The following is a 14,359-nucleotide window of genomic DNA, read 5'->3' as shown; positions in this document are numbered from 1 at the left end:
ATCACCCCATTGATTTTTTACCCTTTTTTGCCCATTTTGCCCCTACATAAAAAAAAAACCTCACCCTCCAATTTTGGCCGGCCACCCTCCCCGCCGCCTGCGCGACTCACCCAGCCCTCCCCGCCGCCGGCGCGACCCACTCCTCCCCTTCGCCGGTCGACCCCGCCCCTCCCCATCGCCGGCGCAACCCACCCAGCCCTCCCAGCTGCCCGATCTCCCTTCTCTCTCTCTCTTCCCTCTCTCTGCCATCTTCTCTCTCTCTCCCCTCTGTCTGCCTCCCTCTCTCACCGGACCACCATGGGTGGCCGGCGCGACCCCATAGACCTCTAGATCGGGGGTGGGGGATGGGTGCGACGGGGGCTGGGGCTCGGGGGCGCGACGGGGGCTGGGCTTGGGGTGAGGGGGTGCGGGCGGGCTGGGGATGGGTGCGACGGCGGCGTGGCTTGGGGTGAGGGGGTGCGGGCGGGCTGGGGAGGGGATCGGTGGGGGGAGTGGTGGCTGGGTGGGGGAGGAGGAGAGGAGGGCAAAATGGGCAAAAATGGGCAAAAAATTAGGGGGGTGGTCAACTCAGCAAAATGGGGTGGTCTGACCCCCCCCCCCAAAAAAAACATAAAAGAGACTTTTCCTACATGCTACAAGGTGTGGTGAGTAAAGTGAAGATATATCTAAAAGCTGATGGGCTTCCAATGGATACAAGGTTGCATACATTGTTTTAGAGAGAATATCTAAAAGTTGAGGACCAATGGACCATATACAAGTTGGGCCACAACTATATATATGATCCATAATTGAAGATTTGAAAGGACCATTAACCAAACCAATACAGCATTTTGAACCCATTTTATCTGCTTCTGTTTTTTTTTTTTTTTTTGCGGTCAGAACACATTTGATCCACTTGCCTCTACAAGCACCTCATAAAATAAAAAATTATCTCCAAAAGTAACATCTTTAAGCCTGTGATTCCAGCTGTGGCCATTGGCCCCCAAAGTCCTCCCTCCTAAGAGAGCAATAAATCTTCAAATTTCCTAAAATAATAAGAAAAATTAGAATAAAAAATAAAAAATGTGAACTGTAGAATGCTAATTGTTAAAAGCTCGCTAGTTAAATAAAGTACATCCATTTTTATTGAAAAACTCGTTTTGACCAGTAATTGCCTTTTGTTTGTTTGTTTTTTTTAAAGAAAAAAGTCTTTATTGGTATGCCATCATCTATTTGATTTGTAACATATGCTTGACGCATGTTGAATTTTACTTTATTAATCAGTTTTTTTCTTTTAAGTCAATATGTGTCTTTGCGTAATTGGCTTGTAAGGAGGGTGGGTCCTTATAAATAAAAAACCAACCAAGGTCCTTGTTCTCCTTGTGTAATAATTAAATGGATAGCCATAAGCAATTAGATACTTTCAATATTAATCTTGGATTTCACAATTAACATCTCAATTTATATTAATGATATCAATTTTAGAACACCGATTTGGAGTGTTACGGTGTACATACGTGTTACCAACTTGCAATAGGCAGTTTCTCTTATTTTTATATTTTTTATGGCACTTGCAAATTTGCAATAGATTAATTAGTGATACCTAAATTCAATTATCGTTGAGTAGCGGACAGCTAGCTAGCTTTGCAATTCGCATTTAGTATGGCACATGCATGCATGCATCATGCCACATGATCAACACATTAATATTGCTTCAATTATGAGTCTATGACATTAACCATACATGAATGCTTCCTGATTTTAATGGTAATTACTTTCTGAAAAAAAAAATCATCGTGGTTGCTTTGCTGCTGGTAAGCAAGCAACTAAATATATATACCCAGTTTAGTGATCTAATTCTTTTACTTAGATGTTTGCAATAAATAAATCATCATCAAGTGACATTAACGATGATTATAAGGGGATCATCATTTTGTAATTTTAGTTTTTCTTTATGGACAGTTTTGGAAATTTCGTATTTGTGCATGATCCTTTTGGGTAGTTAGTTAGCTGGATAAGCTGAGGTCCTCGAGTGGCGGGCAATGAGCAACATTAATCCCAAACTTTGGAATCCCCAAAATACCCTCCCAACATGACTTCATTTATTTTGGAGGCACCAATACCCCGAAAATATAGCTCTTTTGTAATATGAGTTCAATGTCTGTACAAATAAAATTGTTACTTTCCTCAAAATAAAATTATTAATTGGTCTTTTGATTGTTTGGATTATAGATTATGCGACATAAAGTGGCTGCTGTTGTAGTCCAAGTCAAGCAATGAGGCAAAGCATTGAGTTTCCTTATTCATGATTCGTAACATAAAGTCAATGTTGTTACACACTTACTTACATTCATACATTGTGGTTTTTTTTTTTTTTTTTTTTGGGTAACTTACATTGTGGTTTCTTTTTTTTTTTTGGCCACTTTACATTGTGGTTTCTTTAAAGACGAAAAAAAGGCAACAACAACCCCAACTGCTGAAGTGACTGTTCTATCCTTTTTTTTTTTGTTGCCTACAAATTATTTGGGAACCTATGTTTTCTTTTTCATTTTGTAAACGATCTAATCATCTAATAATGATGACCACCTTTCATTTGCAACGTGAAATTATAGTTAAATTACTTAATGGAAATAATGCATATACATTTATAATTGTTTATGAAAAAAAGAAAATATATTAAAACTTCTACCTATTATTTTTTTAAACAACATTGGGAGAGATATTTGAACCTTAGGACCTTGGGAGTATAAATAAATATTCTTAACTACTAGCATGACCAACCACTCTTTCTTAACTACTGTTATCATTTTTATTATTATTCACATAAAATTTTTAATCTTTTAAACAGATTAGGAAAAAAATCATGACTAAATTATGACCATTGGTAATGACAAGAAAGAGGAATGGGGAATGACAGGGAGGAGATAGAAAGTTGCTGCAGTTTTTTTTTAATAAAGTTATTTTGTATTCAAATTTTTTTTTTTGGAGGGTCTATTCAATTATTCTTTGAAAGATAAAAACTAAATGATTAAAAAAGAAAATAACTAATGGGATTATAAAGAACAATATCATGGGCTAAAAAGATTTAAATACGGTAAACCTAAAGTGGACCTGACATTGTAATTTGGCAGACATCGGAGGTCATTCAAGTAACAAATTTTGAAGTACAGTTTATTTTTATTTTTATTTTTTTTCAGGTTGTGAGGAAAGCAAGAAAGAGGGTTTGTTGTGGGTGCAGTGAAGTCTCGTTAAATTGGCTCTTTGCTTTGCTTTGTTCCTCCTCATCGGCAACTCCAAAGCAGCCTCCTTTGAACCAGTTTCTCTTTAATCTCCCTTCGAGCTCTCATCATCCCACTTCGATTCCAAACATGGGAGACAAGGAGAAGCCCAAGTCTTCTGGTGTATGGCCCACCATTAAACCTTTTGTCAATGGTGGAACATCTGGTATGCTTGCTACCTGTGTCATACAACCCATAGATATGATCAAGGTGTGTATTTAATCTATAAAGTTACAATTTTTTCCAAACAGTTTTGAGATTTGTATTGAACCCTTGTTTGTTCCTTCGTTTTCTTTGATTCCCACTTGAATTTTTTCAGCTGAAAAACGTGTTTCTTTGATGAGTTTCAGATCTGTGATTTATGGGTCTTTTTCGAAGTTTTTGTTTGTTAAGTGCTGTAATGTGGTTAGATGAGACTGATGCTTCAATGGGGTTTTCTTGTCTTGGTTTGGTGTAGGTGAGAATTCAACTGGGTCAGGGATCAGCGGCCCAGGTTGCCAGGACCATGATTAAGGAAGAAGGTGTTGGTGCCTTGTACAAGGTACGCTTTTTAATCTGATGAGAGTCTTAGGTCTGTTTCATATATCTTGTTGATCTAGTGCTGAAAACATGTATATATAGGAGCTTTATATCTATTTGAGGCTTTAAATATCCAGAGAGTATTGTACTACTAATTAGTATAAGCTATGATGCAACTATCTAGCAGGACTAACAAGTTGAGACATTAATATATACTGCATTTGGAAGGTGAGATTTGAAATCTAGGGATTTTAATTGAAGTTTTATGTTCAAATTGCCCGGATGATTTTTAGCTACACATTCACATTCATAATTGAATTTTGTATGGAAAGAGTGAATATGAAAAGAAAGATAAGTTCTTACTTCAAAAGTACCACTTGATGCATGGTTTTCAAATATAACATTCACCAAGTCTTTCAAATTCATGGTCTACCTAAGTTCATCCATGAATTTTACTAACATCACAAAGTTTTATTCCCTCCAAGTTCCAACCAATTGAAACTCAAACTTGAATTCCAAATCCCATCTCTTTTATTGTTGCATCCAAATGCAACTGTAGGTCATTTATTGTCAGATTTGAGGTTCAAAATGTGGAACAATATTTTCTGTTGAACTTTAAGTACATACATTGTAAGATTGTTTTCTCTAACCAAAATTTTTTATGAGCAGGGGCTCTCTGCTGGACTGCTAAGACAAGCTACATATACCACAGCTCGACTTGGATCATTCAGGTGAGTGTATTGCAGCATTCAGTAGTTAAGTAAAATGGCATCATACTATTTTATGGCTTTTAAAGTTGTTTATTTAAATCTTCACTTATATTTAGTCCCATTTTTCTGGATCTTGTTAAGTATGTTTATCACATGATATTATATGTACATTGTTATTAGATTGTAACATTTTTAATCTGATAAATTTGTAGGATTCTGACAAGCAAAGCCATTGAGGCCAATGATGGGAAGCCCCTACCTCTGTACCAGAAAGCTTTGTGTGGGCTAACTGCTGGTGCTATTGGAGCATCTGTTGGAAGTCCAGCAGATTTGGCACTCATCCGTATGCAGGCCGATGCCACTTTGCCCGTTGCTCAACGCCGTAACTACACAAATGCTATCCAAGCTCTTTATCGTATCTGTGCAGATGAAGGGGTTTTGGCACTTTGGAAAGGTGCAGGCCCTACTGTTGTTAGAGCAATGGCATTGAACATGGGAATGCTTGCCTCTTATGATCAAGGTGTTGAGTTTTTCAAGGATAACCTTGGTTGTGGTGAAATGACTACAGTCTTAGGTAAGGTTCTTTGCAAGTAGTATAAATTTGATAGATTTCTGTTTTAAATTATTTTGGCTGTGATTGCAATGAACTTTTATTTAGTTAATTTTTATTGATTTCAGAATTATTTATTGAATCTACTCCATTTTTGACTAATCCTTTTCATGAGGAAGGCAAATATACAGTATCGTTAACTTTGCATGAACAGAATAGACTTCATATGCTAGGGCAGGTTTTGGTTTATGTTGGTTTATCCTTAACTTGGTTTGAACATAGTAGTTAGCCTACATTTTACTATTGAACATCATTCTTTACAATAATTGCACATGATTAATGGTTGATTTGGACAGATTTTCTTGCTTGAACATCAAACATTCAAGCATAAAAGCATTAGTAAATCTGTGTCTGCTTGAGATTATTGTAAAGAATGATGTTCAGCATAACAGCATCAAACATTCAAGCACATGTTTGTTGCTGAGAGCATCACTCTTCCACGCACATGCTTTTATGCTGTTAAATCTGTGTCTGCATGTTGTTTTGGTTTATGTACTGTAGTGTGAATACCAACTTAGGTATCTACTTTGACTGCTGTCCAAAAGCAAAGCAGTGCCAACATGGTTTAGAGAGATTTTGGATGGCATTCTCCTCTCATTGGTGAATAAAATTTTCTGCATCTTAAATAGCAACAGAACACCAAAATTACCCTTTTCTGAGAAATTATATTGTACTTTGGGATTTAGAACATAAGCTATGACATACTTGTGAATGCTAACTCTTAGAGTCTTAGTTTCATGTATCCAATTATCTTGGCTAAGATGTGTCTTATGTTTGTGGTTCACTAACTTGAATTGACATGTGCTTCCTTTCTCTTTGTAGGTGCAAGTTCTGTTTCGGGATTTTTTGCTGCTGCATGCAGTTTGCCCTTTGACTATGTGAAAACCCAGATTCAGAAAATGCAACCTGATGCTGAGGGGAAGTATCCATACACTGGCTCTTTTGATTGTACTATGAAAACCTTGAAAGCAGGAGGACCATTGAAGTTTTACACTGGGTTTCCAGTATATTGTGTTAGAATTGCTCCTCATGTCATGGTACACACACACTCTCTCTCTCTCTCTCTCTCTCTCTCTCTCTCTCTCTCTCTCTCAATTTGTTTTTGTTGGGAGAACATTGGGTGTTATATTTGTTATCAATTGTCTCCGCACTGTGCTTGATTTTGTTCTGATTGCTTGATGTTTGATTATGCAGATGACATGGATTTTCCTCAACCAGATCCAGAAGTTGGAATCAAAGGCTGGGTTGTAGTTTTCTTCGGGGACGGATATTTCTGGTGGAGTTGAGTTCAAGCTTGAAACAATAATTTCTGTTTATGTTGTAGTCTTATTTTGGCTATTTCACACCCGCAAAGTCAAACTATCATTTAGAAATTTTTATAGTGGGATTGGAGTAGGATTACTGAATTTTTGATATTTCTACAATTCTACCAGTAATATTTTTAGGGTGTGACTGGAATTGGATATTTGTTACACACCCGTTCTTAAAATTGAGAGTTTTTCTCATTAGGCCGAGGAAGGATTGTTGAAGCAAAATAAATTTTGTACGCTATAAAACATTAAACAGGGGTTTGGCGTTTTGCGCAACAAGTTTTGCAATTCGCTTTCATTGTTTGCAAATTGATAGATCTTTCATCCACTTAATTTTTAGATCTTTGGTGCATTATGGTGAATTATTTGCTTTAATTTGAGGGTCGTCGTTTCATTGGCATGGAATTGACAAAAAGCAGTCCATTTATGGGGGTGTTCCTAATTTGAATTTTAATGGATTTTAAAAGTCCAATGAAATCTAAATGTTCTCGATTAAGATTAATAATAAATTACATAAAAATTTAGATGTTCTCGATTCGTATTTTAATGGAGTCTATAGAAATTTAGGTGTTTTCAATTCAGATTTTAATAAATTTCTTAGAAATGCAAGTGTTCTAAAAATTCATGGATTTTATTAAGTAATGAATTTGAGTGGATTTTGTTTACATAATAAAGGCTATAAGAATTTTAGTCAATTTCTTTTGGATTTTGATGGATTTTATAAAATCTGTGAAATATGCAAACTCTTCTAAAATTCATTAAAATTTCAGTTGGAGACATCCTTTAATCTTTGTCCTCTCTCTAATGATTCCTCTCCCCTAAATTAAAGACATGACGGTAGAAATTAGGACTGAAATGCCAAGATGGTATGTGTTCTAATAAGGATTTAAGTTGAGGACTTGAATTTGCATCTTAGCCATTGATGAGATATATACGGGTGAGATGCATAGTGAATAACTAAATGGGTGAGATGCATATGAATTGTTCATATCTGATCTAACATATGATATACAAAAGTCTCAATTTGACTACTCATGAGAATACCTCCGTATACTTAATTAATATGCATGTAAGAATTAATAATTGAAGACCTTAGCAAAGTAGCCATGATGCTTCTTCAGTGTGCCATGGGCTCTAGCCATGTCCACTAAGAAGCCATGGAATGGGACGGACCATGGACCATGGTACGTTGAACATGCGTGATGCCTGATGGGTATTCTGGTGCACAACACAACGCATCCAGTTGTCTAGTCTTGCTGAAGACTCTGGCACTGAAATGGCTTTGTGTTTGCCATAGAAGGACTTTCTTTAATATTATAGATAATCAAACACAAAAGTAGGCTCTGTTTTTAACTCCTAATAGCATGCATAGCATAGATATTCCAAACAAACCAACCAAGATGAAAAAGAAAAGTTAGGCCTTTCTGGATCCATTTTTGCATTGGGTAAAAGGAACAGAAACGAGCTAGAAGAAGAAGATCGATCATCATGGAATTGGAAGAGAAGAAGAACAAGGCAGACAAGGAAGCACAACCACCCAGCTTGAAGAGAACATGGTGGAAGCAACATTGGGTATCACTCAACCCCTTTGTCAGTGGTGGAATTGCTGGGTTACTTACAACCTTCTTGTATGATGTCCCTTGGAAGTCCCTCCTCTCCCCCCAAACCACCCTTCACTTTCCAAAGGATCCCAAATTGCAGTACCTCTACATCCAAACCAAGGTTCCAACTTTCAACCTTAATTTGCTCCTTTTTTTCCATAAACATGTAATTTTTTTGTATTAAAAGACTCATTAGAGGCCACACATTGAGATAGTTTTTGGGATAGCTTTCTCAAAGAAGGATTGAACTTAACCTTCACTTTGTTTGCTAATGTGTGGAAGTTCGAGACAATGTAATGTGCTTTCTAATGTGAGGTTTAATGTAATGAGTTTGTAGAGATTCTGAGCAGTTCCTTGCACTTAAAATCATTTATATTTACATCTTGTATTATATGATTTCAGTCCACGTTGCTAAATTTCGTTGTGGTTGTTAGCAGATGGTTCCTGGTATGGCTTTGATTAATACTTTAGCTATGTCTCAGACACTTGGATTATTCGAGTAAGTATTCGAGAGCCCAACAACAAGAACATATGAAGGAATCTGTTCTAACTTTCCTTTTCCTCTCAAAGTATTTCTTCATTGACTTTGTAGTTTCTGTCAAGTTCCAAAGCATAACAAGGATGATCTGATATGATACTTAGTTCACAAATGATATATAAACGTTTTTTGTTTATGATTATTCCCCAAAACATAAGTTAAAAGAATATTGTGGGTTGACAACTATTATTTTATGTTCCAACTTTTAACACTCCATTTCTCTCCTTCCACCGGAGAGTGTTCAATATGTGGAACTCAACTTATAGTCGAAGGTTGCAGTTACAGAGACTTGGAACTCAGGATATCTTGCATTCGATTTTACGTTATATTCACTTGAAGATGAAGAAACCAAAAATAGTTGGTTATGTCATCAAGCTCTTGAATCATTGATTTTAAGTAGGAGGCATGTATGCATGGCATGGGTCCATATTATATCCTGATTCCAAAAATACTATATTCTGACTGTATGATGTTGCATCAACTTCTTAATATACTTTGATTTTGTGGACTTTGCTTAATTGGTAGGATTCTAAGAAGAAAAGTAATTGCTACCAATGATGGTATGCCACCAACTCTTTATCAGGAAGTTGCTTGTGGGTTGACTGCTGGAGCAGTTGGAGCAGGGATGAAGCTTGCGTTGTTTCGACCGATTTATAGTTATACAGTTGGTGCTATTGGACCAATTGCAGAGAGTTGGAGAATCAAATGTAATCCATTAAAGGTCCAAGAACTATTGAGACATCCTTATTTGAAGACAAGAACGGGGTTCAACATGGGTATGCTTGCATCCTATAATCCAAGTCTCCATTTTCTCAGGGACTCCTGTGGTTTTAGCGAATCGAGTGCAATAGAAGGTAAAAAGTCTTTCCTGATTACTGGAATGTCTAGGCATTATTAACTTACCTAGTTAAATGTTAAAACTGATCCATCTCAAAACTTAATTGTTATTGTTCCCCTTGCTACTTAGTTTGATGCTATCCAACATATGCAGTTCTCTCCACCATAGCTCTGATTGTTAGAGTACCTCTTTTGAAGTCATGTAACAATCACTCACTGCTGTAACATTCCAATTGATCAGTGCACAGTACGTGGATGTAAACAAGGATATAGCCTTTTCTACCTTTAACATTGTCATTCTTTGTTGACTCTGAAATTGGGCATGACAAGCACTTGATTGAGATATGCATTGTAGGTTGCTAAGATCGCTTTAACTTCAAACTTTTGTGCACTTTTGATATAAAAGAGAATGCTCTCTGCTCTCCAACATAGTATTCAATCTGATTTAATTGTGCTCTTTTTATTCAGGTGCAGCTCTTATTTCAACATCCTTTGCTGTAGCATGCAGTGTACCGCTAGAACATGCTAGCTCTCTGGAATCTGCGCTTAAAAATCTAAAATTAAGAGGACCTCTTGCTTTCTTTACACGATTTTCTGGTGCTTTATTATATGAAGCCGCTCGTGTCTGGGTACTCTCTCTCTCTCTCTCTCTCTCTCTCTCTCTCTCTCTCTCTCTCACACACACACACTCATACACATTTACTTATCTGTTCACTTATACTTGGCTGATTATGTTATCTTGGTGTGTGGTTTTGCAGATTACATGGGGAGTATTTGAAAATATCAAGAAACTCGAACTGCCAAATGAATTGTAGCAATCCTAAGTTCCTAACAGTGTGTCTGCAATGAGAAGTGAAGTTGGTTTAATTTGCCACTTTCTTGAACGCAATATTTATATTTAGGACTGTTTCATGTATCCCACTTAAGTCAAGCTACCTTTCCTTTGGATTTAATGTTTCCGTCCTTTTTTTAACCCACCATGTTTGGTGTTGAATGGATTTGATTGTATTAAGTGCAAGCAGAGATGTTCAAATGGTAGTTTGACATGGCTTCTATCTTTATTAGATATGATCATTTTTATATCTTGGAGTTGGACCTAAAATAAATGCCAGCATTACTGTCATGTATGCTGGATGGTGAGTGAATAGAGGTCCTGGAGGCTGGAGCTCTTGATACGTATATATTTAATTTGTTAATTGATATAAACTACTCTCTGTAATACTATGGAAATCCCACTCCATATATGAGAGATAGTTGATTAATAATAAAAATAAAGTCAGAAATATTACCAGAAAATTATGAAAAAAAAGGTCCTTCTTTTCTTTATTAGTTTTTTTGTTATCAGAATTCTTTATAAGTTAAAAAAAATGAGAAAAGTAAAGATAAAAAATGAGGCCCTTCACCCTGGAGTCCAATGGTAAACGGCAATTAGAGGAATTGTGAGGCTCCAAAAATCAAAATCATGGAAGAAAAGCTGAGAGTATGGATTGGAATTCTAAATGATGTGGTTGTGAATAAAGAGCTAGGCTTGATCATAGAAGAGCAGCGCCCGAACCCGAAGAACTTATGGTGGAGGCAGCTTTGGCCCTCCCTCAAGCCCTTTGTCAATGGCGGAGCCACTGGGTTTCTTACAGGCTTCACCTTATATGTCCCCTTGGCTGCCCTCTACTACTCCCCAATGGCCGCCCCCTTTCGAAACCATCCCAATTACCTGCGCCATCACATCCTTATTAAGGTTCCAACTTTTCCTCCCTTTTTCCCTTTTCTGTTTGGCTCCTCAGAAAGTTCTGAGCTTTTGCTTTTCTTCTCCCCCTTTCTTTATTTGCCTAAATTTCTATTCATAGAATCATTAGGTTTTGGCCTTACTGAAAAATTAAATAACTTTTTCAGGGATGTTGATTTTTCATCAGGCTTTCAATTCTGCAGGTTTACTTTGAATGATTAAACTTGGGCCTCATTTTGTTTACTAATCTATGGAAATTAAAAAGTTGTATTATACTAGACCTGAGACCTCCATCTGAGTGCTTAATAATTTGAGCTTCAAATAAGTTTGTAGAGATTATGAACAGTTCCTTGCATTAAATTTTGTTGTTGTTCGCAGACATTTCCTGGTGCTATTTTCATTCACGCTTTAACTACAACTCAGCAACTTGGATTATTCGAGTAAGTATTCTAAATCCCAAGTACCAAAACATAAGAAGGATCATCTGTATTGATTTTTTCCTTTTCTTTTCAAAGTAATTTCTTACTGACTTTGTAGTTTCTGTCAAGGCTCTTCTTATGATACTTTAGAATGCTATTCACTGGAAGAATTATGAATACAAACATAGTTGGTTATGTCATCAAGCTCTTGAATCATTGATTTCAAGTAGGAAGAGGTATATGCATGATGGTAGCATAAGCATGGGTCCGTACTATAGTCTGATGGATCAATGACTCCTTTTGAATTTTGATTTTCTGGCCTTTGTTTTACTAGGATTCTAAGAAACAAAGTAATTGCTACCAATGATGGAATGCCACCAATTCTTTATCAGGAAGCTGCTTGTGGGTTGACTGCTGGAGCAGCTGGAGCATGTATCAGTTTCCCATTCTATCTTGCATATCTTCATACGCAGGTTAATAATATTCCGCCAGCCACACAGCATTGGAAATACAGAAACATATTTCATGCTTTCTACCGTATAACTGCCAATAAAAAGTTTCCAGCACTATGGTCAAGCGCAGGTCCTTACGTGAAGAGGAGAATGGGATTAGACGTGGGTATGCTTGCATCCTATAATCCAAGTCTCCATTATCTCAGAGAATCCTGTGGTTTTAGCGAAACAAGAGCACAATTGGGTAAAATGTTTTCCTGATTACTTGAATTTCCAGGCATTATTTGCTTCATTAATACTGTTTTGAAACTTTTAATTGCTATTGTTCCCTTGGTATTCAAATTGATACAACGCAACTAGCGTAGTTCTTTTATCGCTCTTCAATTGTTTTAATGCCTTTTCTTTTGTTTGCTGATACCCCACATTGGTTCAGGTACATTTATTTATTTTTTTTAAAAGAAGGTTTTCGCTTTTGTCGTAGTTACCTATTTTGAAGTAATAACACATACAAAAAGGGTATTTCCTGGATATAATCCAATTTGTCTGTGACCTTTCTAGACCTATTATGTTATAGAACATAAGCATTTTCTGCTTCATGAGCCAAGTCTCCCCTTTTCTCTTAGCGTGCCTAGTTTGCTTGCTTGCCGCTTTAGTTTAGGCACATCTCTCTTTCTGAGTTTCACGCTGGCCTAATGAATGAAAGTAAGTCTTGCGGTTGAAATGGCATGCTGGTTATCTAGAATGTAACAATTACTCTCAGCTCTAACCTTCCAACTGATCAGTGCACACTTGATGTTAACAAATGGAAGATGTGGGTAACTTCCCTTCTAGATTTTCATTCTTCTTCATTGACTGGAATTGGGCATCAGATGCAATTTGTTGATATGCATATTTGTAGTTGTAGGTTTCTAAGATCTCTACTGTAATTAATACATCTATTAACTTCAAACTTTTGTGCATTCTAGATATTTATAAAATATAATGCTCTCCAACAGAGTACCAATTTTGTCTCAGTTTAACCTGTTTCATTTTGCTCTTGTATTTATATGTTATGTAATTTAATTGTATTCTTTTATTCAGGTGCAAGTGCTATTTCAGGATTCTTTGCTGCAGCATGCAGTTTACCTGTACAACATGTTCTAGCACACATGGACAGTGGATATGCTAGCTCCCTGGATTGTGCCCTTAAAATTCTAAAATCAAGAGGACCCCTTGTTTTCTTTACAGGATTTTCTAGATATTTTGTCCATATAACACCTCCTATCATGGTACTCTCTCTCTCTCTCTCTCTCTCTCTCTCTCTCTCTCTCTCTCTCTCTCTCTCTCTCTCTCTCTCTCTCTCACACATGGTTTTGCAGTGCACATGGTTTGTCTTTGAAACTATCCGGAAACTCGAACTATCAATTGGATTGTAGCAATCTGAATGCTAGAAGTTTGCATTGAGATCTGAAGTTGGTGTTGCCAAGTTGTATCAGTGCGTTGCCACTTTCTTGAACACATTTATATATACATTTGGATTAAATTTAGGACTGCTTCATGGATTCTAGGCTTTTTCTTTTCCTTGAAAAAAAAACTGAGATCATATGATGTTCCTAAAGAGGTAGTCGTAAATACAGTCTAGACTGCACATCACATAACCATCTATGTATACTTGAAATTTGGAATCTCTTTCCAGTAGGATATACGATATGGGAGGGGCTGGGGGGTTGTTGGTTTAAAATTTGGCAGCTGTCTTCAAATTGCAACGATATCCCTAATAGTGGGTTTCTGTCAATTAAGTCCGTCAAGATTCAAGACGAAGACATGGTCAAACCAGCAAGGCTTTACACTGAAATTCAAAAGGGGTAGCAGGAATCCACCTAATTTCTGGTTTGGTTGCCATAAAAAGACTTTCTTTTTCCTTTAATAGTATAGATAATCAGAAGAAACGTCACTCTTGGGGAGTTCAAAACTATTATCTTCGTGTAAAGGTAGGGGACGGAAAATGTAAATGGACGATATTCTTCCTGTAGTCGGGTTATTTTGCTATATATGCTGCCATGAGAATTTTTCACGATATCCTTATTTCATGTCAAATGGGTTATCTTATTTTTCTTTATCTTTATGATCATTTTCCCTAAAATTATAACTTTAAGAAGTGGTCAAACCCAGCTTAATGCATATCTGGTTAATGAACTAGTTGGTCAACTGATACTGATGATGCATGTTATCAATACATTGTCTTGGACCAACAGGCTACTTAATAGATTTAACATCGAAACTAATTCCAAAACCAACAAAATGCATGAAGTTTTAGAGGAAAATTTAGTAAAAAAAACAAAAACCATCATAAGCTTGAGAAATTCATATAAACATCCTAAAATTTAACAAAAGAGAGCATCAA

General features: G+C 36.6%; 2 protein-coding genes across 2 annotated transcripts; both read left to right on the top strand.

Moving 5' to 3' along the window:
- Nucleotides 1–3,210: 3,210 nt before the first annotated feature.
- On the top strand, nt 3,211–6,685 carry LOC147295968 (Mitochondrial substrate carrier family protein). The gene is made up of 6 exons (XM_086229407.1): nt 3,211–3,467; nt 3,715–3,798; nt 4,446–4,507; nt 4,699–5,060; nt 5,919–6,133; nt 6,291–6,685. The coding sequence occupies exons 1-6, from the start codon at nt 3,348–3,350 to the stop codon at nt 6,345–6,347; spliced, it is 900 nt and encodes a 299-aa protein (XP_086085533.1). The 5' UTR covers nt 3,211–3,347; the 3' UTR covers nt 6,348–6,685.
- A 4,020-nt stretch (nt 6,686–10,705) lies between these two features.
- On the top strand, nt 10,706–14,323 carry LOC147295967 (mitochondrial dicarboxylate/tricarboxylate transporter DTC-like). Its single transcript, XM_086229454.1, has 5 exons — nt 10,706–11,117; nt 11,484–11,545; nt 11,859–12,220; nt 13,057–13,244; nt 13,335–14,323. Exons 1-5 carry the CDS (start codon nt 10,845–10,847, stop codon nt 13,389–13,391), a joined length of 942 nt encoding a protein of 313 aa, XP_086085580.1. The 5' UTR covers nt 10,706–10,844; the 3' UTR covers nt 13,392–14,323.
- Nucleotides 14,324–14,359: the final 36 nt, after the last annotated feature.

This window comes from Dryas octopetala, chromosome 1 (genome assembly GCF_963921425.1).
Source record: "Dryas octopetala chromosome 1, drDryOcto1.1, whole genome shotgun sequence".
In the NCBI taxonomy this organism is placed as follows: domain Eukaryota; kingdom Viridiplantae; phylum Streptophyta; class Magnoliopsida; order Rosales; family Rosaceae; genus Dryas; species Dryas octopetala.
The sequence above is the reverse complement of the archived record's forward strand: the minus strand, read 5'-3'. Positions and strand labels throughout refer to the sequence as shown.

Excerpts from the sequence above, each read along its gene's own strand:
- LOC147295968 (XM_086229407.1), top strand. The coding sequence starts at position 3,348 with ATGGGAGACAAGGAGAAGCCCAAGTCTTCTGGTGTATGGCCCACCATT. Across the intron at positions 5,061-5,918 it reads TGAAATGACTACAGTCTTAG|GTGCAAGTTCTGTTTCGGGA; the intron begins GTAAGGTTCTTT and ends TTCTCTTTGTAG. Across the intron at positions 6,134-6,290 it reads GAATTGCTCCTCATGTCATG|ATGACATGGATTTTCCTCAA; the intron begins GTACACACACAC and ends TTGATTATGCAG.
- LOC147295967 (XM_086229454.1), top strand. The coding sequence starts at position 10,845 with ATGGAAGAAAAGCTGAGAGTATGGATTGGAATTCTAAATGATGTGGTT. Across the intron at positions 12,221-13,056 it reads CGAAACAAGAGCACAATTGG|GTGCAAGTGCTATTTCAGGA; the intron begins GTAAAATGTTTT and ends TCTTTTATTCAG. Across the intron at positions 13,245-13,334 it reads ATATAACACCTCCTATCATG|TGCACATGGTTTGTCTTTGA; the intron begins GTACTCTCTCTC and ends ATGGTTTTGCAG.